The following is a 25593-nucleotide window of genomic DNA, read 5'->3' on the forward strand; positions in this document are numbered from 1 at the left end:
AGCATATTCATTAGTACACTTGAGCAAATATATATTTTGTTCACTTAAAGTCAATTAAAAATATACTTTTATATATTTCTTAAAAGTGTGTTTAAAGTTATAATGTCAAAATTGGTACAAGCATACGTTTTAGTTTACATCATATATATATATATATATATATATATATATATATATATATATATATATATATATATATATATATATATATATAGGGAGTACACTTAATACTTAGTATACTTAAAATGTACTTACACAAATGTAAGTATATTTGAAATATACTAAAGTATTTTTTTCGCTAGGGATATTAAAGAAAAACATGTTTGAATATGAAGGTCATGGTAAAAACAAGGATAGTAGGATAGTTAGTACATGTACTGTAATGTACTATCCTTGTAATGTGCCTTTATTTGGAAGTAGTTTGACAGGAAAGTGGGTAATGAGAGAGGGGGAAGACATTTACAGTACATGTTTGTAGTAAAATACAAAAACTGACCTCCAGATGTAAATTGTAAAATTCTAAATTTGAGGCTGAAAGAGCTTGAAGTAGGAACACTGGGCTCAGCGAAAAGTGGAACATAACATCGGAGTAGCTTAGTTTCTTGGGGGACGTTAATCACAGACGGAAGGTTGCATGACTGCAGAATACTTGTCCTTAACCTTACATGCAGCAGAACTGTTCTCTGTTCTTAGCTCTGGTTGTAATTACAGAAAGAGTACTGCAACATGTCGCTGGCGGCGGAGGCTTTCGTGTCTCAAATGGCAGGTATGCGGTCACCTAGTTCCTCAATAGCGAGCCGTTTTAGGCTAGCATTAGCCAGCTAGCTCAGCCAGGCTAACCAGGATTCCAGAGTAGGGTTGCCACCTGTCCCTCAGAATACGGAATCGTCCCGTATTTTGCTGTTAATTGTTGCGTGACGTCCCGTATTGAACCGATGCAAGACAGGATTTGTTCCGTGTTTCTATAAATGTCCGATAGACATGCCTATCACACATCAAGACTAATTGTAACAATAATGACCAAAATAAAACACAGGATATATTAAGGTCAGCTAAATTGTGGTGGTGTAAGCTGAAGGACCCCCAGAACGCTATGGACCTACGCTCTTGTGATCATAGACATTAATACGTATTGATGTCTAGAGACGGACACTACGCAGCCGCGGAGAGCTACTATTGACCGCGTCTTTTTAAACATCCTTGACCCGATTCTCCACCGTCCTTAGAACCAAAACCTCTCGTAAAGATACGGACGTGATAGGGAAGACTCAAATCCCAGGCTGAACATGTTAGTGAAGATGAATACAGGCAATTAAAACAAATGTGTTCGTCCTGGCGCGGTGTGCTGCATGATGTTCAGGCAGAATGGATCAGGAGAGGAACACTGAAGACCCGGTTAGAACCTAAAGAACCAGACATCAGCATCTCTTCATCCCACAATCATCTCCTGAGGCTGATATGGTATAGAACATGATTGATTAAGTTTCTTATTGTGGTTTTAGTAGACTTATGGTTTGATTATTAGATAATCAATTATTTGTTTATTTAATGTATAGTCGTATCAGCCAAAATAATACAAATGACCATTTAAAGAACAAATTATATTAAGAGATTAACAGTGATTACATAAATATTTCCTACTTTAAAAAGATTTGTTAGAGCTTTCTGTTTGTTTTATTAAGAAATGTTAACATATTAATTCAGTGTTCAGTGGTCATTTAATGTATTATTAATGTCAGACATAGACCTTCTGCCCAGGGGTGGTTCTAGATGGGGTCTAGCAGAGATACAGAAGATATTATGCTAAATAAATGTATTTTGTTAATATTCAGAGGTGGATTGTTTTTTTTTACTTTCATGATTTTATTTTAACAATGAATTAATAATTATAGTGCTGCACTTTTAACTGCTGTATTGAGATAGGATCATACTTTCCATCTGCTAGATCAGGGCTCTGCAACTTGTATCTCTGGAGACACAAGTGGCTCTTTGGCTTCCTTGATATTTCAAATGATGAAATATTGCTCTGTTTTTTTGTTTCATTCTTTTTTAAGTGTTGCCATGGAAAAACACTGACTATCCTGGCCCTCGTGGTAAATTTGATCTAGAACCAACATCCAAACCTAACTCCTCACTTATATAAATATTTTATTAATACTCTTTACTATACCAGAATTTTCACATAACTTTTATACTTTTGGAGCCCTGTTTCAGGACACATTGTGATTATTAAATTAGGTATTATGATCAGTTACTGAGTACTTGAGCAGTTTACCAAATACATTTTACACTTCCTTAATTAAACATGTTTAAGGTGTGCTACTCTGATTGGAGTACAATTTTGGAGTACTCTATGTATGAATGATTGCTCTCTAGATCACTTTTTTTTTAAAAGGTTTTGTTGGCTATAGTTGCCTTTAATTGGAAGTAGTTTGACAGGAAAGTGGGTAATGAGAGAAGGGAAAGACATGAGGCCTGCGACCACCGCCACGATGACTAAGGCCTCAATATGTGGGTTGTGCTTTGTGCCTGCGCCATCACAGCACCCCCTCTGGATCACTTTTTAAAAACAAAAAACACTGCCATAAATATTGTCTTATCGTTGCAGCGGCCATCCCACCCCATGAAAGTAGGGTGACACGCCGTGGAGGGCATCCCTTATTTTGATTTCTGAAAGGTGGCAACCCTATTCCAGAGGCGTCAATTTTAGGTTTTGTCCTGTACAAGTAAGCCCATCAAAACATTTAACACAATCAGAAATTTAAAAAACTGCCCCAAAAGGTAACTGTATTGCTTTCAATACAGTTACCTGTATTGCTTGGCAGGCTATAAAGCAGCAAGAATCTACCAATTAAAAACATTTCATTAACTTAACATAAGCTAAGAGCTTTATAAAGAAAGGAGTTATTGTATTTAGAGGTTTGCAGCTTAAAGAAAGTATGAGAAGAAAGGCATCAGTTGTAAATCCACCTATTTGCAGCCAGACAGTTTAATCCCAGGTGGAAAATACACGACACCGGAGTTCACCTTAAGGTCAGGAAGAACAAAACAAGAGCTTCAGCTTTGACTCTTCAATCTGCAGTTAACATGTTAACCTAAAAGTAACCTAAGAGTTTGTAGTTGTATCACTAAAATAACTGCTTTGCACCAAAATACGTGCTTAACAAAATACATCATATAGTTTGAATTAGTCTTGAAAACAAGATTTTATTGCATCAGATATCGGTTTTCTGGTTGATCTGGTCATGTGACAAAGTGGTCAAGCACAGTGGTGAGGGGTAATACTCTGGGCTTTGTAACTAACGGAACTGGGGACATTCCAGTGCTTGAATTTTTACCTAGTAGATTTTAGAATAAAAATGTGAAACAGTGGTAACACTTTATTTGAAGGGGGTTGAATAAGACTGTCATGACACTGTCATAATCATGACATAACATCTGTCATGAACATCAATAAGTCTTCATGAATATTTATGACTGTTGTCATAAAGCGTCATTCGGTAAATAATGACACTTTTAATACAAAGTTGACATTATTCGAAATGTCTTCTTTATGACAACTTGTCATTAACCTCGCCAAAAATGTCTTCGTTATGACAACTTGTCATTAACCAGGAAATCATGATCTGACATAAATTTGTTATAAAAGTATTACCGATTTAACTTTAAAAATTAGCTTTATGTAGTAATATTATAAAGCTCTGCCATGTTGTTTAGTCTTAATTTTCTTAATTTAATCGATCCTAAAGTTTTACAGCAAGATGTCTACAAAGCACTTATGAACTTAGCATTTGGTTGGTATGGACCCCATTTCTAAACACAAGGGCTAAGTAGTGCAATGCACCATCTCCACCAGTGAGAGGCAGCAGTGCACAAACAGGCGTGCAGTGTGTTGGTGAAGAAGAAATCTTCCATATTGTGGCGCAAACCTAACGCAAGTTATAACGGCCAGACCTCCTGTTTAAAAAGAAGCCGATATTTGATACCTAATACATATGAGGTATGTGTCTTATTAACTTTACATTTTCTTTGAGAAAATAACATTGACTATGTTCTCTTTCTCTGTAATGTTAGCTATAAGCAATTCAAGCCAATCCTACCTTGCTGTATGTTAATGTTAGCTAAAGTTATTAAACACAATTACTGTAACGTTAGCCCTTAATATTAAATATATTTTTAAAGACAGGCAAATTGTTTTTTCCCCCTCCAATTTTAATCTAGCAAATTAAAAGCTAATATATTAGTCAAAGTTATCCTTCATGTGCATTATTTAGCGACTTGGCTGATGTGACACAGTGCTTGTGTTCTTTGCTTTGGCAAGTTTAGCCACACGAAGACCCAGGCTAGCCTAAGGACACATGGTGGGGAGGACAAAGTTGGCTAATGAAGACATGCTACGAGTGTGGAGGAGGATAATAAGGACCAGCCACCAGAGAAAGTAGTTCCTATTTGACCAAAGAGAAAGAAGCAGATGAAATATTCCCCAAGAAAATTAGGTAAGTCGTTTTTGTGTTAATATTTTCACCAGGTGAAGTGGGGTGGGACTGCCAGGTAAGTGGGGAATGGGGAGCAGGAACCAACATTCACCAGCTGAGTTAAGTTACGTTTTAGACAACTAAAACTGATGTTAAATCTATTTATTTATTAATAAGCTTCTTGCAAACAACCCTAAGAGTATCTGGTTAGAAATAATTTAGAATGCTCATTAAGTAAAAAGATGCATTCATGTGCCTAAAACTATAGGTTAAATGATGCATTTGAATAACAGTGGCAGTCTGTCTGAACTTCTGCCAGACAAATATTTGATCAGAATAATTTTGTTCAGCTCCAATTATTATTCCACTTGTATTAAGAAATAATTGTATTACACTTTATAACAACCAGTCATGTTAACTAGGCATTTGTCTGCCAGTCTACCATTCTGACAGTGTGCAGCAAGGGACATTTTTGAAATGGTATTTAAATAAATGCTGGAATATGATGACATTGTTTTTTGTTTTTGTTCTTTTTTTAAGTGACCACAATGAATTGAGTCATCACCGACTATGAGAATGTCCAGAAGAGATTCACCAAGTTTGAATTCATGAAAAGGCTTTCGCCATGATGAACTATTGCAAGAACAGCTGTAATTTCTGAGCATTTCTGGACACCTTCAAAGAGCTGCTTCCAGGAAATGAAGACAAGAAGAAGATCTCCTGTTTTCAGAGCATTACAGGAAGACTATTACGAAGGAGATGGCTGACATAATCAAAGTAAAAAATGTTACTGTTGAAAGAACCTATTTTCTTAATTTAAAGAATAAGTAATTCTGTTTTAGTTTTTCAATCAGCAGTTCAGAGTAACAATATACTGACCAGACATTAAACCCTCTGTTATCTTAGAACAAGTTATCTTTTGTTTTATTCCAATGTACAAAGGGTTTGTTCTACAGTTATGATGGTAGTTATAAGTAGTCCAGTGTGTTTCACTTCATTTGAGGTAAGACTTAATATCAATAACTCTGTTAACATTGCATTTGACACTGTAATACTAAATTACATCTTTATAATTGTTGCTACTAGTTTCAATTTACTTGAGGTAAAAGTTAATATTAATGACACTGTAATGACACTTAATGACTTTGTCATAATGTTGTAACTTGTTTCACTTTACTTGAGGTAATAGTTAATATTAAGGACACTGTAATGACACTTAATGACTTTGTCATAACTGTTGTTACTTGTTTCACTTTACTTGAGGTAACAGTTAATATTAATAACACTGTAATAACACTTAATGACATATTCATAACTGGTGCTACTTGTTCCACTTTAGTTGATGTAAAAGAAATTGTTAATGAGTCTGTTATTAAATCATTTGACCGTGTAATAAAGGTTAGTGAAATCTTTGTTGCTTGTCCTTTATTTCAGGGAGTGAAACAATTAATCATTGTTTTGTTAAAGCTTTTGCTAGTGTAATAATTAGGCCCGAGCAGCTAAGCGCTGCGAAGGCCTATTGTAATCGCGCTGTTTATTATTATTATTTTTCTTGTGCCAAATAAATTGGCTTTTTGGGGGCTTTATCATATTCAAAAACTCACCAAACTTGGCGGGGGCATAGAGCCCGTCTAAAATTTACGTGTTTTAAGGTCCACGGAAAAATCGCAACAGAAACGGCGCAAGGGTGCCACCTAGCAACTTTCAAAAGACCCTTTCCTATTCACTTACTCGCAACAGAAACGGCGCAAGGGCGCCACCTAGCAACTTTCAAAAGACCCTTTCCTATTCACTTACTTTATCGTAGAGACTTGAAATTTGGTACACTTGTAGAGCTCCCCAAGACACTCAGAATTTACAATTAATGTCATAGTGCAAGTATCACAGAATGTCGGCCATTTTGGATTGAAGTTCCGATTTTGACCCGATTTTGGACGTTTACAGGGTTCGCATTTGATCGAACTTGTCCTAGGGATTTCGATCGATCGGCTTTAAACTCGGTCAGATCGTTCATAAGGCATGGCCGATCCAAAGTTATCACAGAGTTGCGTTTTTTTTTTTTCTAAGTGGAGTTAGAAAAAAGACAAAGTTCACCTTGTCGCCATGAAAAAAGAAACTATTATAACTTTTACAAAAAAACTCACAGCGGCACCAAACTTTCAGTGATTGATCATCATCAGGTCCCCTACAATAACCAATGGTCAAATGATGACATCACTTAGGCCACGCCCCCTGAGAACAGGAAGTGTCATGTTTTACTGTGAACGGTCACTATCTGACCCCTTTGACCTAATCAACATGAAACTGTGTCCACAGACAGAAAACATGTTGGTGTTTCGTGGATTCCAACCCTGTTTGGTTTTGATGGAGCAGGTGGGCGTGGCGGCGTGGCGAATTGACCTGTAACGCCGTCGCCATACGTTTGGCTCTAGATTTCACAATTTTGAGCCCAGCTGCACCAAACTTGACATGACTGATCCTGGTGGGATGCCTGACGATCCTATGTCGTCATAGTCTGACGTCATCTAAGCCCCGCCCCCTCAGAACAGGAAGTGCCTTTTTTTGACTTGTACAGCTCCATCTCTGGCTCTCTCGACCTAATCAAGATGATTCTGTGTTGGATGACAGATAACATGTTGGTCTCACTTGATTTAAAGCGCCAAGAGTTTTCAGTAGTGGGCGTGGTCGTGGCAGCGCAGTGAAGCAGACGTCACCCTGCCGCCATACGTTTGGCTCTAAATTCCACATCGTTCAGCACAGCTGCACCAAACTCACGAGGATGCATCCTTATCCATCCCCGAACAGGAATCCATAACAGTCGTTGATGGGCGTGGCCTAATTTCTATACAGCGCCCCCTAGAATTTTTTAAATAATCAGCCCCAAGCCATGCTTTAACCTAGAATTATGAAACTTGGTACACATGTGTATAATGTCAGGACCTACAAAAAAGTCTCTTGGAGCCATGGTGCAAACCCAACAGGAAGTCGGCCATTTTGGATCAAAATCCGCCATTTACTGTTTTACATAGACGTCGCATCTGATCTATCTCCTCCTACAGCTTTCGAGATACAGACTTCACACTCAGTCAGCAGAGAGTTGAGACATTAAAGGTCCAAAGTTATCACAGGAATTTTTGTATGTCAAAGCATGTGGGCGTGGCTAAGTCCCAAACTTTGACTATTCGCCATGAAACATGAATGTGAAATAACTTCCAAATGCCAGGTCAGAGCTGCATCAGACTTTCTATGTCTCATTATAGACCAGCCCTCATCACAGTTAGGTGGTCGATTGATGACATCACCTTAGCCCCGCCCACTTCCGACAGGAAGTCACCTGTTTTTTCTACTGTATGTCTTACTTTTACTCTCTAATTCATATGGGTTTCATCCTTTGCAGACTGACATAAAATGACATGATGATGAACTCTGTCAATGCCTACTGACCCGTGGGGGCGTGGCCAAATGGCTGTCCCTCGCTATATGCATACGATCGTCTCTTATTCACAAAAAAATCATCCGATCTACACCAGACTTTTTATGAGTGACACTTGTGAACCTCTAAGGAGCCCAATAGAGTTTAATTGCAATTTGACTCCACTGCGCCCCCTAGGTTAATAAAACAGCTGTATCTCCTTGCCACATGGCCCAATCTGCTCCAGATTTTGGGTGCATCGCCAGGGAACGCTGCCGAAGGCATCAAAGCGGATCGCATGGAGGACGGCGCGCGAGCGTCGGCGGTGGCTGGCGGGAGGCGGTGCTGGAAGATCCGCGGTGGCTAGGCCTGAGCGGCGCTTGGCTGCGAGGGCCGCTTGAGGCTCCGCGGAGCTTTAATTAAATCATTATGACTACTATTATGACTACAAATTTATGTTAGATCATGATTTCGTGGTTAATGACAAGTTGTCATAACGAAGACATTTTTGTCTAGGTTATTGACAAGTTGTCATAACAAAGACATTTTTGGCGAGGTTAATGACAAGTTGTCATAACAAAGACATTTTGTCTAGAATAATGTCAAGCTGTCATAACGAAGACATTTTGAATAATGTCAACTTTGTTTTAAAAGTGTCATTATTTACCGAATGACGCTTTATGACAACAGTCATAGCTATTCATGAAGACTTTTGATGTTCATGACAGGGTTTATGTCATGTTTATGACAGTGTCATGACAGTCTTATTCAACCCCCTTCAAATAAAATGTTACAGAAACAGTTTCTGTTAGCAGACAGATTCCACTTAAAGTTGGTGTGAAGAAGAAAAATCTGCTTGTTTTTGATCAACAGCAGCAGAGCCTTGGCCTGAGAATGCAACCTTGTACCAACCGCTAAAGGGTAAGTTGGAGGATCTGCAGAAACATTTTGCCTAAACGTTTTCTAATGTTGAAGCATTTCTCTGCTGCAGATGATCAGATCCTGCTCTCAGACCATGCCTCATCTCTTTCTGTTCAGGTAAAAGTTTGATTTCTGGATCTTTCTTTGCAGACATTTTTACCACTAATTCTGTGAAACCTCTACATTTATAAATACATGCAATGCAGCATAGTCAAAAACTGCTAGAGCCAAAAAATCCTTTAACACCAAAACAAAAAGTTATAGTTACCCCACTGTTGCCAACTTAGCAATTTTATATTTTGCGACATTTCCCACATTTCACACACTGATATTGCAGAAACCCTTGTTGCAATATCATGTTGTGCAGCTCTAGCTTCGCCTTTTCCAAGCCAGGGAAAGAGTTTTGACTTCTCTGCCTTTTCACATGCAGGCCTACCTCCGGATGTGTGGTCTGCCAATTCAGGTGGTCTGCAGATACAATGCTGAGTACATGTCACCCTCTGGTCAGTACACCCACCACAGGCATCCCGCCATTCCAAGCCTACATTCCTGATGTTTGTTCTCTCCGTAGGGAAAATCCCCTTCATCCACGTGGGGAATCAGGTGGTGTCTGAACTGGGGCCAATTGTGCAGTTCACTAAAGCCAAGGTGATAAAATTAGAGGTGTGCCGATCGATCTGCCACCGATCATAAAAAGGTGTATGATGTGTGATCGTCGAACACTCTCTTGTTACCAATCACAAAAAACGATCACCTGTATGTCACTGTGTGCAGCTTATCTCCTCTTTCTCTCACACTGTGCAAGCACACAACAACAAATCCTAAGCAATGTGGTGAGGAACTTCAATGCTCAGCGATAATGGGGAAGGTTTTGTGTTTTGATGGAAAAATACTTCGGGGGTGAAGCATGTCAAAATATATCAACACAACGAGTCTAATATGACATTTAAAAACAAACTAACATACTTGATATAGTATGATTATATCGAGGCTCACTGCATGAAAAAAAAGACATCTGGAGCGATCAGACAGCAGGTAAAGCAGCACCCGAATGAGCGTGATGGTCAGAAAGATAAACAAATAGCCCGATTAATAATTAAAGACTTCGGGATGGCAGTGGAAAATGTTGGTTCTGCTCTTGCTGTTGGACCACCACGCCACGCTACTGGTGGTAATATTTCACAAACATTGCGCCGTTTCTGCTCCACCCGGCAGTGAACTCTCACATTGGAACGTCTGCTTAAAGCTGCACCTTGTAACTTAAACAAGATTTTACATATATATTAAAACTTTTGCTATGTCCTAACATAAGACAGTTAATCTCTGGGGAAAATAATCAATCTCCTCTGCCTCCTCCCTGTGTTCTGCAGAATTATTCAGATTGGTCAGAAACAACCAATCAGAACCAGCATTAATGAGCTAGCCATGCCCTCAGAAAGTTTGGATTTAGTGACTCAGGATTGTTCATTTTGATGCAACCTGCATTTCACTTTAAATGAATGCTTCCTTTTTTATTTGACATTATTTCATGTAAGATGTATTTGACTTGTATATAATTTAGGCTGTTAAGAGCCTTACTCTTAAATATTGTTTTACTGATTGCAGGTTTTTCAGTTATCCCTTTGGCTGAATAGCTGCTGTATTGTACCTGCAAGTATTTTGCATGTTTTATGTCTAAATTAGATTAATTTATTGAGAGATAAATTATTTTGCCAATAAATTATTTTTCTATTTTTCCAGATCACATAGTAGCATTTATATATACCTAAAGCGAAAAAACAGTCAATCCAGGTGATCATCATTGATCAACCCTCATTGATGACTGGTATCAGAATTGGCAGCAAAAAACCTGATTGGAGCATCCCTAGTTAAAACCCAAATCTTTCAATGTTTGTGAAGGTTGTTGAGCTTTGGCAGGATGCATCTTCCTCAGGTGACAGGGAGTGATGCGTTTGTGGTTTCCAGGGCCACTCGCTGAGCGACAGCTTGGACGATGTCCAGCGAGCCGAGATGAAAGCGTACATGGAGCTGGTGTACAACATGCTGCTTACTTCTGAGGTAACGGTCAAACCCACATACTGATGCTTCAGTGCTGCAGCAGCTTCTCACCCAGCTTTTGTCTCCTCTCTGCAGCTGTTCGTCCAGTGGTGTGACGACGCCACAGCAGGCGAGGTCCGTCTTCCTCCTTCTTCAAATGTCAGAACCAAAAGCATGAATCTCTCTTAGCCGTCTCCATTTGTGTGCAGATTTCTCGGCCCAGGTACAGCAGCCCGTACTCCTGGCCTCTCGGGAACATCCTGGCCTACCAGAAGCAGTGGGAGGTGCGCAGGAAGATGAACGCCATCGGCTGGGGAGGGAAGACGCTGGAGCAGGTTCAGATGGGCTGAAGCCTGATCAGATTTCAAAATGTTTTTAACATTGTTACGTCCACCAAGGGCACAACATATTCGAGGACACAAGACAAGAATGAGGGTTCAAAAAAATATATTTTATTCTTAAATTCTCTTGAACTTTCGTTTTTGGTTCAGCTGCTTTTGATTTTCTGTGAAGAAAAAGGAGAGTTAAATGTCCTCAGTTTCCCATGTCCAAAAAGAAAAAAAGAAAAACAAAACCCCAAACAGAAAGTTGGACCTGGTGAGAACAGAACAAAATGATACAGCAGGGGGCCAACCCTATAAAGGGCCGTCGAAGCTCCTGCTAGTACCGGACTAAAGCAAAAAGAGTCTAATGCAAAAGAAAAATCGAAAACAGGACAACCGGTCCCACCAGGCCAAAATCATAACATAAAAACAAACAAACAGAGGCTAACAACAATACCGCATGGCAGGCTGGAGACGTCAGCTGTGGCCTACAGCGACTGGACGTGTGCGCACCCGTCAAGACACATTCCCGGTGGTGGTGGAGTGAGCGGAAGCGAGTGGAAGGGCGTCTCTCTAACATGTCGAAACCCAGCCTATTTATAGGCGGACCAACAATGCCACAAATTAACGTAATCAAATTAATTACCAAAAATAAGAAATTGTCCAAACTCCAAAGTATATTAACAAAAGACAAAAGGTCATTCAACTGAAAGTCTATAAAAAAAACAATCAAGAAAAATAGACAAAAATCACCTGTTGATCGCGTGTAATATCAATCCCTGATCTTCTTGCAATCCAAACTCCACACTTTGGTCCAGACAGATAAACATTTGTGAACAAGATCCATTTATTCTATAGTACACGGTAACAGTGTTAATAATGACTCCGCCACAGCGGTCAAAAACTTTTATGCCCTTCCGGGTTCAACATCTATCTGTCACCTCTTGATTTATATATTGGAGCCGACATCCCCATCTAGTGACCAAAAACCAAAAATACACATATTTGGCTCCAATACACCGGCCCCTAATTGGCATAATAAATAAATATGCCAATTCCTAAACAATAATAATACAAGAGACAATATGTGACATTAACATATTAATTTATATACCATACACCATGCAAAGTTTTGAAATTGGTCTCTCAATAATATTGGACTTAGTTTTCAACTTCACTGACCTCACGAAACCATGACTGTCTGGAAACACTTCCAAAACCTTTCGAAGAAGCCAGGATCCTCGAAATTGTGATGACCACAATTTCTCCAACAGCGAGACTTTTCCCCTTCTCGTTCCATTTCTGCCTTTTTTGAAGCAAAGGTAAATATTCTCAAACCCATCTCTTCCAAAACAGGTCAGCCTGGTATTGCACCTGTTTCTATCGTCTTCTTGCATACTGACCCTCTGGCTTAAATATTCCAGGGGGAAGTGAAAGCTTTTCACGGAGCAAGAGCAGATGATTGGGGGTAAGTGACTCCAGATCATCTTTTAATTTCAAATGGCCCAAAATAATCAACCCCAGTATTAAATAAAGGAGGATGATCTGGGAGAATCCTTGCAACAGGTAAGTCAGCCATTTTTCGCGTTAGGGGTCAGCTATTGTATCGCCTGCAGATGCTGCACTCACCAATGACTTTTCTCACAGCAGAATTTCCCTTCGTAATCCAGAACTTTTTCTTAAAGCCGTCAGTGTGTGTGCCCGTCCTGCATGTCCAAGAACTTGATGAAAATGCCTGAGGATTAACTTGGAGATGTGTTGCTCTTTGGCCAGAATTATCGGATGTTTTACTTCCCCTGGCATTGCACTTCTATGAAGTCGGCCTCCAACTCTTAAAATGTTATTTTCCAAAACTGGATCCAACACATAGATAGAGCTCGTACGGCTTACTTTAGAATCATGTGACAGAGCTTCAATCTCGAGCTGGAATTTTTGCTGCTGACAGTACAAAATAATGAAGAACTCTGCACTATGGAGCTCTGCTAATGACAAACTTCCACCTTTTGAGTTATCAGTGGTCCTTTGGCACCCTCTTGTGTTCATCTGATGCACAACTGGGTTCTTGTCCATTAAAGGGTTCAGCTGTTTTCTCCTTTTACATTTTTTCTTTAAGACACACTTCAGCCTTAGGTACCAAGCCACTGCTCTTTTAAGTCTTCTCCAATCTGAAAAATGTACAGTTAGCTGGTCAGTAGGTGCAGGAGTGTCAAGGCCAATGATATTAGCTGCAGCCTCCTTCTTAACTTCTTTGTCGCCGACATCCAATTCTACATCAGTCACCCCTCGAGGACAACTTTCTTCATCTTTCCACAGGAACTCTGGTCCATCCAACTTTCTGGTTTTCAGAAAGTCTGAAACTTTCAGTCCACGAGACACATAATCAGCTGAATTTTCTTTTGTGCTGACATGATTCCACTGAGTAGGTTCAGACAAATTTCTGATGGTTGCAATTCTGTTTGCCACAAACGTGTGAAATCGTCTGTCTTCATTGTTGATGTATTTTAACACAGATGTGCTATCAGTCCAGAACATTGATTTTTCTAGGTGTATATTCAGCTCTGCTTTGACCATAGCATCCACCTTCACCGCTAAAACAGCAGCTGAAAGCTCAAGCTTTGGAATGGTGATAACTTTCAGAAGTGTTACTCTGGCCTTCCCCATCAGGAAAGCACATGAATGCTGTTATTCATATACTCCACATACTCCTGATGAAAGTTCTGATTAAACTTGAATCTTTTCCTGAGACTTTGTAATCTCTGTTTGGCTACTGCAAAATTGTTTGGTAAACAGACATCCATTATTTTAAATGGCAGGTGCAAGCAATACTTTCCATCTTGTATTGCTGCAGATGTTTCCATAATATTGAGAAACGTTTGGTCTTCTCTGGACATTTCTTGCTTATCAGCTGATCCTTCACAGAAATCATGGTTGTACTGGCTTCTGTGCAGTTCATCCAGCTTGCTCAATGAGATTCTGTTCACTGTTACAGATGAGACTTCTTGAGTACAAGTCCAAGGGCCCATTGACCACCCAGCCAAGTACAGTTCTGACAGCATATGGACCATTGTCTTGACTGTTGATGACTTCCCAAGGTTCCAATAACATTGGAGCATTGGTACCAATTAACAGATCAACCTCAGCATTTATGGATGGCATGTGAACTCTTGACAAATATGGCCACTTTATTAAATCTTCAGATGTTATCATATTATCTTTGGTCACAGGCATTTGTCTCTGCGTAATAATTTCTGGCAGAGGATAAAATGTATTACTCTCCAGACCAGCCACATCAAGATTACACAGAGAAAATGCTGGACTTATTTTAGCTTGGCCCATTGTTCGAAGAAGGACTTGTGTTCGCTTTTCAGTGAGGTTCAGTTGGTGCATCAGCCTTTCAAAGCAAAATGTTCCAGTGCTGCCTGGATCCAAGAAGGCATATGCTTGAATGGCACATTGTCCTTTCGTTGTTTTAACCTTTACAGGGAGCACAGATAGTATTCCACGGTCCTTACTGGCCCCTGTATGGCCACATGTTGCATTCACAATTGATGGGAGCTCTGGTATTCCTGTTTCAGACTCAGCAAAAATTGTCTCTCTTCTTATATATGTAGCACAGTTGGATGACTTTCATTACAAATTTCACAAGTTAATCGTGCTTCACAATTCCTGCTGATGTGACCCCACTGCAGACAGCCAAAACACAATCCATTTCTTCTCAACAGAAATACTTTGTCCTTGTGAAGTTTTCTTTTAAATTGTTTGCATTCCTCCAGTGGGTGAGCTTCTGAACAACAAGCACAACAGCCATCGCTTCCTATAGCTGGAGCATGTTGCTGATCAACCTCTCCTGAAGCACTCACAGTTGTTACAGTGCTGGCCACTACATTCCCCTTGGTCTTAATCCCAAGTTGTTGCTGTTGACGACTGATGGATGACGTACTGAAGCCGTAAACTTGTAATTCTCCGAAAAAAGGATCTGACAAAATCTTAAGATGTCGCTCAATGAATGCAACCATATCACTAAATCCTGCCCGATATCCAGTTGTCTCCATTATATCATAAGCTTTATTTCTCCAACACTCTCGTAACTTGTATGGCAGTTTAGAAAGGATTGTTGTCATATTTATGGGCATATTCAGCTCCTGCACATACTCAATCTCTTCCATTACCACTACAGCAGCCACGCAAAAATAAAGAATAACTCTGTAATGCCCTAATGTCCTCAGTTCTTATTGTTGGCCAAGACAAAGCCTTGTTAATATATGCAGTTGCAGCTTTGTAAGGGTTTCCAAAATGTCCCTGCAATAAAGTCTTTGCTACAGTATAGCCATAATCTGGGTCCATATGCTGACAACTGCGCACCAGCTCACGAGGTTGATCTTTAGTAAATTGTTCCAGTTAGTATAGACAGTCTGCATTGGTTGCTTTGATTTCAACTCCCTGTTCGAAGGCTTTAATAAAGGCTCTGTACTGCAGAGGATCACCATCAAAAACAGGAATGTCCCGTGGTGGCAGAGTCATGCTCTGTTGCTGCTTTACCAAGGCTGCTGTGATTTCAGTTTGTCTGCTCATGATGGTGAGAAGTTCTCCAGGTAATTGTAAACTGTTTGATGGTTGGGTTATATTCTCATGTTTAAAATGCTCTTTTGATTGTATTTGGGTTCCACTGGCTTTATGTTGATCCCCCACAGGGTGCTGGTTTGTTGCTACGATTCTCTTCGGTCTCACATCCATAGGTTTATTTTCCTTTGATCCCCTCTTTAATTCATTTCTTTGTTTAGTCTGGTTTACATCGTCCTGTTGAGTTGTTGAATTTTACATTTCATTTTTAGGAAGAAACTCTTTCACAGAGGGGTCCAAACTTTGCTTTAATCCTTTGTTTTCCTTTTATAGTGTGAGCTCACTGAGTTTGATGTTTGTGAGGTACACTCCATATTTAAATTATACATTTCCATCTGTAAGTCGGATTCAGCCAACTCAGTTTCCAGTGCGAGCATCTCTTTTCTTTTCCTCAGTTTCTCCTCCTCTTCTTCAATAGCATGTCTTTCTTTTACAGCTTTCACACGGGCCAAAATTGAGGCCCTTTTAGCTGCTGCCTTTAACTTTACCGATGAAGTGATGCTGGAATTAACACTCCTTTGTGAATGTCCACTGCCAACATTTGACACACTGTCAGTGGGATTTACACCATCATCATCACCATCACCACCATCATCATTGTTGCTAATTGCAGTTTGAGAGAGCCACTTATTTTTACACTAGAAATACATTCATTATTATGAATCATTTTTGCTTTAAACCATACCTCATGATTTTCCTTTTCATCATGTGGCAAAACCCCCAAAAAAGACTCATGCAAACGTTTGGCATCATCACACAACGTAATCAACATATCAAGAGTACTTAAAACCTTTGTTTTTTCACCTTTAGAGATTAAATCATGAATTTCATGTCTTATATTACCCATTTTGTTTAATTTTGATTTTCGTTTCTTTTGTAATGTTTCAAGTTTTTCAGCCAAAGCCTTTTCTGTTAATTTAATAGTACGTTTTTGAGTTTCCCCACCAACAGCCATCTGTTCAGTCTCAGTATTTTCGTCTATTTCCATAGTGCTGAAGTCAAAGATAAATGCGCAAAAAGCTATAAAATGAGCCTCGATCGCAAAGAGGCAATGCCCAATATTATTATTTAAACGCCTCGATTACCAATGCATTGGTTTAATGTGTGCACACAATAAAAAGTAATGGCCATCAAGGTGTAGCGCTACACATACCTCGTTGGGCGCCTGTTGACATTCCATAATCCAATCCACAACGACCTTCAAAGACCAGTGATCTGATCCTCCTCAATCAGTGCCCGTCTGCCACCGCGTCCATTCGATCCATTGTTGCCGCGGTCTGGTCCAATGGGTTACGTACTTTCAATCACAAATTATCTGCCACCGCGTCCATCCAATCCTTTCTCTGGCGCGGTCGCAGCTTGATGTTTTTTAGTTCTGTAGCGTCCAGCTAACAAACGACAGCTCCTCACAGTCCAAACGGTCTCAGTCTGCTCCACATAGTTTCCATCGCTTTGCTCAAAGTCCAAAAAGGACAAGTTTTTGACAGTATACTAGCCAGCTCAACCCTGCACTAGTTTAAGTGTTGACCCGTTGCTGCTTTGTTATGACGTGCTGAGCAGCTAACATCACCTGTTGATCGCTTGTAATATCAATCCCTGATCTTCTTGCAATCCAAACTCCACACTTTGGTCCAGACAGATAAACATTTGTGAACAAAATCCATTTATTCCATAGTACACGGTAACAGTGTTAATAATGACTCCGCCACAGCGGTTAAAAACTTTTATGCCCTTCCGGGTTCAACACCTGACAGCTATCTGTCACCTCTTGATTTATATATTGGAGCCCACATCCCCATCTAGTGACCAAAAACCAAAGATACACATATTTGGCTCCAATACCCCCTGTAGTAACCAACCATTGCTAGATAGCGACTTGACTCAATACGAGTGGTGGGTACCGGAACAGATAAAATAGCCTCTACTTTAGCCTCAACGGGGCGCACTTGACCTTCCCTCTCCCTTTTTCCAAGATAGGTCACTGTCGCTTGACTGAATTGGCATTTAGAGAAATTAACTGTCAAATTAGCCTCAGTCAGATGCGCAAAAACATTTCTTAAATGTTCAACGTGCTCAGCACATGTACCAGAACAAATCACCAAATCATCCAAATAAGCCTCACAGAATTATAAACCGCGCCAAACCACATTCATTAGCCGTTGAAACATCGCTGGGGCGTTACGCATCCCAAAAGCCATCACCATATATTGAAGGAAATGATCGGGTGTGACAAAAGCGGAAATTTCCTGGGCTCATGCTGTTAAGGGTATCTGCCAGTATCCCTTCAGCAAATCCAGTTTAGTCACAGACTGGATTTGCTGAATCCAGTCTGTGACTGGATTCAGTCACAGTTATCCTCATATGGAGGCAGTTATTCACTGCCTCCATATGAGGCAGTGGATAACAATCCGGCCTAGGCACCCCATTTACCTTCCTTAAGTCCGTACTACTGCTTGTAACAGCAAGTCCATGTACTCCACCTGCATCTTCAAACGGCATCGCTTGTCCGGGTTCACTCTGTAAGGCTGTTGTTTAATAGGCTTGGAATCACCAACATCAATGTCATGGCTGAGCACACGAGTCTGAGTGGGAATGTCTGTGAACAACGACCTATAAGACTGGATCAAATGAATGACATCAGTCTGCTTAGAAAAATCAATGTGAGACAACCGGAGAGGTACGTTTTCCAGAACCTCTTATTTTGGAAACCTTCCTTCAGTGACAGCCGGGGAAAAGACGCCACCTTCAGGTTCAGCACTGGACAGTTCCTCCTGTGCGTCCGCACCTGCCCCAATGCAGGCGTCAGCTCGTTCACTGGAAACACAACTGACAGATTTATTCAGAGTGGGCGCACGCTCAATATAAGGCTTCAGCATATTAATATGCTGCGGCCTGGCTAGCTCTTTTTAAAGTCTTCCATTAAAATGAGCTGCTTAAGTTGTGCAAAGTCGGCAACATTTTCAGCAGCGCACCAACGATCAAAGAGAATTTCTTTATCTCTGACAAAATCCACATAAGTTTGATTATAGTGTTTTTTTAATTTGCGAAATTTTTGGCGATAAGCTTCAGGTACTAATTCATACACCTGCAAAATAGCACCTTTAACTTTGTCAAAATCAAGGCTATCAGCCACAGACAGGGACGCATTTGCCTCTTGCGCTTTGCCACTTAATGCACACTGCAACAACAAAGTCCACACATTTTTAGACCATTTAAGTGTGAGTGCCACTCACTCAAACAACGTGAACGTATCAACATCCTGCTCATAAAATGGAGGAACCAAGCGAACATTTTTACTAACATCCAAATCATTTGATTGGGATTGCGAAGTCCCAGCACCAAGCTCGAGTTCTTTCAAACGTAGTTCAGCTTGTATCTCCAGTTTTCCTTGTTCAAGATACAGCTCTTTCTCTCTCAAAGCAAGCCGTCCTAATTCAACTTCAAGTTCTTTCAAATGAACCGGTTCATCTGGCATCCAAGCTTTCGATGGAGACCCAACAGAACTTTTTGGTAAAATTGTAGCAGAAAAAATCCCAACCTGAACCAGTGCTGCTAACAACTCAGCTTCAACTGTTCCTCTTTTAGCACATTTATTTACTGTAACCTTGAAATGCTCGGCTACTAACAACAACTGATCCTTTGTGCATTTGCCCAAAGACTCCAATGTGGGCTTTTTAACAAACTCCTCCTGGTCAAACTCCATGTCTAGACCACAGAAACAAGCCACACTTTATCAGAAAAGCCCATGCACACACAAAGCCACAAGAACACCATGCCCGAATATCCTAATTAACCACCGCAATGCGCGCCAGCTGTGCCAAAATGCACAGAAGAACCAGCATAATCGAAAAAACCAAAAAACAATCTCAGGACACGACTAATTTATAAAGGTAAACTTTGTTTAAACGAGAACCCACAAATATGTTACGTCCACCAAGGGCACAACATATTAGAGGACACGAGACAAAAATAAGGGTTCAAAAAATATATATTTTATTCTTAAACTCCCTTGAATTTTGGTTTTTGGTTCAGCTGCTTTTGATTTTCTGTGAAGAAAAAGGAGAGTTAAATGTCCTCAGTTTCCCATGTCCAAAAAAAAAAAAGAAAAGAAAAACAAAACCCCAAAAGTATTAACAGAAAGTTGGACCTGGTGAGCCGATCAAACAGAACAAAACGGTACAGCAGGGGGCCAACCCTATAAACGTAACATAAATTCTATGAACATTTAACACTGGAATTGGAAGACATTTTAAATATAAGTAAATAAAACAACAGAAACAATAAATAAAACAAAATTGTCCTTTAAAAAAAGAGCCCAAAACATCAGACTGAAGAGCAGTTTCCATAGAAAGAGAAAATCAATAAATCATGCGAATGGAAATGATTGAGCTCATTTTAAGCTACCATGTGATTCATTGATTTATTGCTTTCTGCAACAGGCCAAGCTCTGGTGAACCAACATCCAGTATTGTCACAGAACATAGACCTACAAAAACCAGATGGAAAATTTGTGGGAAAACTTAAACTGTTCACAGCGGCTCCATTAAAACTGACTGAGTTAAGGGTGAAAAGTTGCTAGAGACACTTTTGGTCTATCAGACTAAACTGGAATAAAATCCATAAAACTTTGGTTGTGATGCGAGAGAAAATGTGAACACTTCTAGCAGGGGAAATATCTACCTGAAAATCAGACATCTGCTGTTTCTATGTGTTTTAGGTCTATGAAGATGTGAACCAGTGCTGTCAGGCTCTGTCTCAGAGACTGGGCACTCAGCCTTATTTCTTCAACAAACAGTAGGTATCAGTCTGCTGAGCACAAACATGTCTGAGCACCACCTGGTGGATAAACCTTAGCATTACATCTGCGCAAGCTTGCTCCATTGAAAATTGTTAATTGATCTTTAAAATTCATAATGTTAAACTTGAGAAAGAATCAAAAATAAGTTGGCAAAATTTATTAGTGAAACTATTTGAAAGTAACTTTGTTGTTGTTCCATCTTTTTTGTATTCGTTTCCCTGACAGGAGCATCAGCAATATGTAACATTTAAATGATTGAAACTACCGATACACACAACTATAAACCTGGCTGTCACTGCTTTATTTCTTTAGTTTACCTCAACTGGCGCCTCCTTTCACTCAAACTGGACACAGGGTGACATGTATGGATATTTACATCAACTCCCTGTGACAAATTATGCCTCTTTGCAGAACTCTGCATCGAAGTAAGAGTTCAGAACCCACCACATTAGCTGTGGTTGCGCAGCTCTATGGGAACCGCAGGTATAACTTGCTTTCAAAGGAGCGTGTTGAGGGAGCGGTGAGATTGAACAAAGAATTATGCGGCTTTTACATCTCAACATGCTGCCCAGCGTTTGGCTCTGTCTTCCCTATAAAGTTTATATATGTAGTCCTGGTTGGCCAGAGCGTTAGTGATTAACGAACCAGCGCTAACCTCATCGTGCAGGTTCAGCCAGGTGAGGAATTTTCGCGCTCGACTCGTAGTGACGCATTACGCTGGTTTTATATTATTTTACTATTATTTCTATTATTATTTTTCAGGTTACATAAAGCATCAAACCATATCAAATGCTTTGTCCACTTAGTCAGCCAAAGTTGATGCACACAGCCGCGAGATCTGAGAAACTCGTCCCTTAAAACTCAAGCAACCAAAACAGTTTTTGTGGCGCTTATTAGAAACTCAAGACACAAAATGGAAGAGCTTCTAAAGCCATATTGGTAGCATTTTGTTGCGCATCTCTTCCTGCAGTGCAGCAGATTTAACTCATCATGCCGGGCTGGTCCAAGGCTGTATGAGGCCTGGAGCAGAATTTGACTTAGCGGCCCCTCTTGCTGTTAAAAACATCAGCACCTCTAACAGCTTCTGTGTTAGATTTAGTGAAATCTAAGAGAGGGGGAGTAGTTTAATTGGCCAACCTAAAAAGTAATAAGTTACAATTTACTAATTTGTATTTATGAACAAACAGAGCTCAAACTCAAAGATTAAACTCATAACATCAGATTGTTGCTATGATAACAAAACAATCTTACTATGTTCTCCGAACCTTTACAAAGTAAACTTGCCAGCTCCTTAAAATCTTAATTTAAATGTTAAACAATTTAAATTCTTTGCTGAAACCATTTAAAATCAAATTTAGCAGCATTGATAATCTCAATAAACAAATGTTATATTTATACATCTGTGGTCTGTGTTAAAATATTAGCATTTATGGGGCCATGAAGCCCCATAAATGGGGGCCTTATGGAACTGCTGACTTAATTTGTATTAACAGAAGTGCAAATAACTGATATTAATTTTAGCTGTATTTTTTTTATTTGTTGTTTTTAAGATTGTATAGTTGTGGGTTTAAATAGCGTCTCACTCACGATATTTTCCCATAACATCTAATTATTACCCAGTAATATTTTTACATTTCCTGTCAACATCAATACGTAGACGCCTCATGGAGCAGCCCGTTGCTGCGATACGTCGCAGCGTCCGCCATATTGAATGTGGCCTATGTGCCAGTAAGCTAATACAAGTAAATGGACCGAACTTCACTAAGTGCCGTTTTACAAAGTATTTTAAGTCGATACCTGTCATTGACACATTTTCTCAAACACTAATATATTTGGTAATCAAACAAAGCACTAAAGACAGCATTTCTAACTTTTGATGTGATTATTCAATTCTTTTGAGGGATTTCCGAATAAAGAGCACAATGTTTTTATTTGATAGAAACGATTCTGATAAATAGTTTTTATATTGACATTGATGAACAGACACATACTTTTACAGTGTTTTATTCAAGAACATATTTATATGATTTCACAATTTGATGTACATTTAACGTTTCAAGACAAGAAAAATAATTTTCTTTTTTTGATGTTTTATTATAAAGACAATAAACTTTGATAAATCAGTCATTGTAAAACATTAGCTAAATATCTTCTTACTTTTTTCCAGAAAAAAAAAAATATTACAGTATGTCAACTCTGCTACTGACAGCAAAGAGTGAAAATAATTATAACAGAGTAAAAAAAAATCCTTACATAATCTGTATTAATACACTAATACTTCAGATTGAAATATTTAAAAATTCACAAAAAGTGAAAGAATACATTTATTTATTATACTGGATCCCTGCCACAGGCAGGGCTTCAGTCGATAAGTTGATACCTGTCGTTGACAGGTATCAACTTAAATTATCCTTGGCTTTTATCCTAAAGCCTAAAGCACATGACTTAGGGAGCTCCAATCGCTCTACTGCCACATACAAGATGATGGCGACATAACGTAGGACTCAGCGCTCAATGAGGCATCTACGTATTCATGTCTATGGTCAACATAACATCTTTTAATACAAAAACACTGTGGACCACCAATGGAACAGCGGTGGACCCCCTCGGCGCCCCGACCACCGGGCTTAGCAAATTCTCTGGGGGAAACCCTGCACTTATTCTGGGACTGTCACAAAAATCCCAATAAGATAAATTCTACATCTGTGCAGTCATGTTGGAGCTTTTCTCTTATGGTGGCTCTGATTTGCTTAGAGTTGATGGAAGGATTTTTGCTCCTTTTTTACTTTTGGACCCTTATGGTGTTCAACCACGGCAACAAGCTGTTTCTTTTTTATTTAGCAGTTGATTAGTATCCTCAAAGCATCTCTCCCATCTAACAGAGTGGATATCCCTAACTTAAGCCTCTCTCTGCCCAACTTTCTAACCAAACAATGAGGCAGAGAGAAGAGAAGTGGGAGAAAAACAAAGGAGACCGATTAGCAGCATTTGCTAACTACTGATGCTATCATTCAGGACAAGTTACTGTGAAATATCTTCTGTTCTACCTGTTTGTTTATTTTAGCTGTTAGCTAAAGAAGCTAATGACAGCATCAGTAGCTGCATTTCCATTACAAACTTGATTGATATTCTGATAATGTGGGAAAAAAATGCTATTTCACAAAATTGGTGTTTCCATTAAATAAGAAACACAATTAAAAATCACACATGAATAAGTTTGTTTGCGCCGAACCGTCATCCTACCGCTTCCTGTCGTCTTCTTCATCAGTAGTATCAGCCGGCGGTTTAATCATGTAAGTCCTGTTGTGACAAAAGTGTTTCTATTGTAGTTTTTGTGAAATACAGAAAAGCAATTGATTTTCTGTGTATAACAGAAAATCAACTTTCTGTGAAAAGAAAGTTGATTTCTTTTTGCACTAGGAAACATGCAAAAATGTTTCCTAGTGCAAACGTTTTTGCACTAGGAAAACCACCACTTCCTAGTGCAAAAACATTTTATTAGAAAAAACACAATTTATTGAAAATTGAATTTTAATTATTAATTCCAAATTCTGCAATTTTAGTCAAATAATGTCTTCAGTCACAGGCTCTTTTCCTGCTCAATGATGATTTTTGAAGATACTGAGACAACTTTTAATTGAAATCAATAAAGCATTTTTGAACTAAACTGAAGAAAGCAGAGTTGGGATGTTAAAATGTAAAGAAACAAAACTAAATCAGGAATGTGAATTCCTGATTTGCCAGGCCATTTTGATTAAGCAGCTTTGCTGTGTGCTGCAGGGCGACGGAGCTGGACGCGCTGGTGTTCGGCCACCTCTTCACCATCCTCACCACCAGACTCACCAGCACTGAGCTGGCAGAGCGGGTCAAGAGCTACAGCAACCTGCTGTCCTTCTGCAGGCGCATCGAGCAGACCTACTTCGAAGACAAAAAGCTTATGAAGGACTGAACAAACACTGCTCTCTCTGCCGACTCGTCTTGTACATTCTGCGTCTCCTCTCATTCCTTGCGCAGTAGCAACTGCTACGCCAATGTCTGTCCTGCTCGCTTCTCCTCTTAGGTCCACGCTTGTACATTTGATTTTTTTTTTGAGTATTTCCAATTACACACTTTAACCAGCAGGGTTACAGCTGTGCAACATGACCGAGTTACAGAGGGAAGAACTCCACTTGACCCCAGAGGTCAAATTAGTTCGATTTTATTTTCTTCTCAGGGAGTTTTTGAGCTGCTGCTGTACAAAATCACAGAAACATACTGATGAAGAAGCTCCACATTGTTTTGCTTGTGTTGATGTGAAGTGCCTACATAAGACAGTCAGCTAAGTAGTTTTATCTTCGTTCCCAATAAAAGCCGAGTGTGAACCTTGAATCTTGTTGGTTGAAGTTTTTCCTCATCGTTACAGAGAAGGAAACCTTACGGACTCCGTCTGTTTCTGAGCCTCTAGAAGCAGCTGCTACACTTGAATGTGTTCCTGCCTCCAGGCTGCATGAACCTCATTGGTAAAGTCCCATTGCTTCCAGCCGCCCCACAGTTCACCATCTTTCACATTTCCTGTGAGGTTACCGGTTTGACCTCCGAACCTCCAGGACATGATGAATGATGAGCCACGCTGACCAAACGCAGCACAACTGGAGGTCAGCAGAGGCACATCAACCAGACTGTCTCTCTTCATAGAAGTAACCAGCCACATAGCTGCAGTAACAGCTTTCAAAATACTTCCTTTTTCTGTTTTAATGTGACAAACACAGCATGCCGCTGTAAATGTTTCACATCTGCTTGAAACCTGGATAATTTATTGAGCTTCATTGAGGACCTCTGGCAAGACTTAGAAATTGTTCTGGGGAGGAAGAAATATCTTAATCCAATATGAAAAAAATCTGCCTAGATCTGCAAACATGGCAGAGTCATACTACTGTTGGACTTCATTCATTTTTGTTTCTATGCTTCACCAGGTCCATTAACCAATTTCAGGACCTGACCAGAATTCCTCAGTGTAAATTACCTTGA

At 39.7% G+C, this 25593-nt stretch overlaps 1 protein-coding gene and 1 long non-coding RNA gene across 3 annotated transcripts; one reads left to right on the forward strand and one right to left on the reverse strand.

Moving 5' to 3' along the window:
• The first annotated feature begins 588 nt into the window (after positions 1 to 588).
• mtx2 (metaxin 2) lies at positions 589 to 24954 on the forward strand. 2 transcript variants are annotated; one of them, XM_088012848.1, is made up of 10 exons: positions 589 to 766; positions 8761 to 8808; positions 8879 to 8925; positions 9239 to 9311; positions 9380 to 9471; positions 10774 to 10866; positions 10942 to 10980; positions 11055 to 11180; positions 20506 to 20582; positions 24367 to 24954. In XM_088012848.1, the coding sequence occupies exons 1-10, from the start codon at positions 727 to 729 to the stop codon at positions 24533 to 24535; spliced, it is 804 nt and encodes a 267-aa protein (XP_087868974.1). In that variant the 5' UTR covers positions 589 to 726; the 3' UTR covers positions 24536 to 24954. The 2 variants fall into 2 exon arrangements, with proteins under 2 accessions (XP_087868974.1, XP_087868975.1); XM_088012849.1 differs by having other exon boundaries at positions 590 to 766; positions 9380 to 9456.
• LOC148155304 (uncharacterized) lies at positions 11276 to 12104 on the reverse strand. Its single transcript, XR_015765366.1, has 3 exons — positions 11922 to 12104; positions 11626 to 11761; positions 11276 to 11350 (listed from the first exon to the last, which is right to left on the reverse strand). It is a non-coding gene; the product is annotated as an uncharacterized LOC148155304 (long non-coding RNA).
• Positions 24955 to 25593: the final 639 nt, after the last annotated feature.

The sequence above is a fragment of the Poecilia mexicana genome, unplaced genomic scaffold, assembly GCF_051168715.1.
Source record: "Poecilia mexicana isolate PSO_F unplaced genomic scaffold, ASM5116871v1 scaffold_15, whole genome shotgun sequence".
In the NCBI taxonomy this organism is placed as follows: Eukaryota; Metazoa; Chordata; class Actinopteri; order Cyprinodontiformes; family Poeciliidae; genus Poecilia; species Poecilia mexicana.

Excerpts from the sequence above, each read along its gene's own strand:
- mtx2 (XM_088012848.1), top strand. The coding sequence starts at position 727 with ATGTCGCTGGCGGCGGAGGCTTTCGTGTCTCAAATGGCAG. Across the intron at positions 8,809-8,878 it reads CTTGTACCAACCGCTAAAGG|ATGATCAGATCCTGCTCTCA; the intron begins GTAAGTTGGAGG and ends TCTCTGCTGCAG. Across the intron at positions 8,926-9,238 it reads CCTCATCTCTTTCTGTTCAG|GCCTACCTCCGGATGTGTGG; the intron begins GTAAAAGTTTGA and ends TTTCACATGCAG.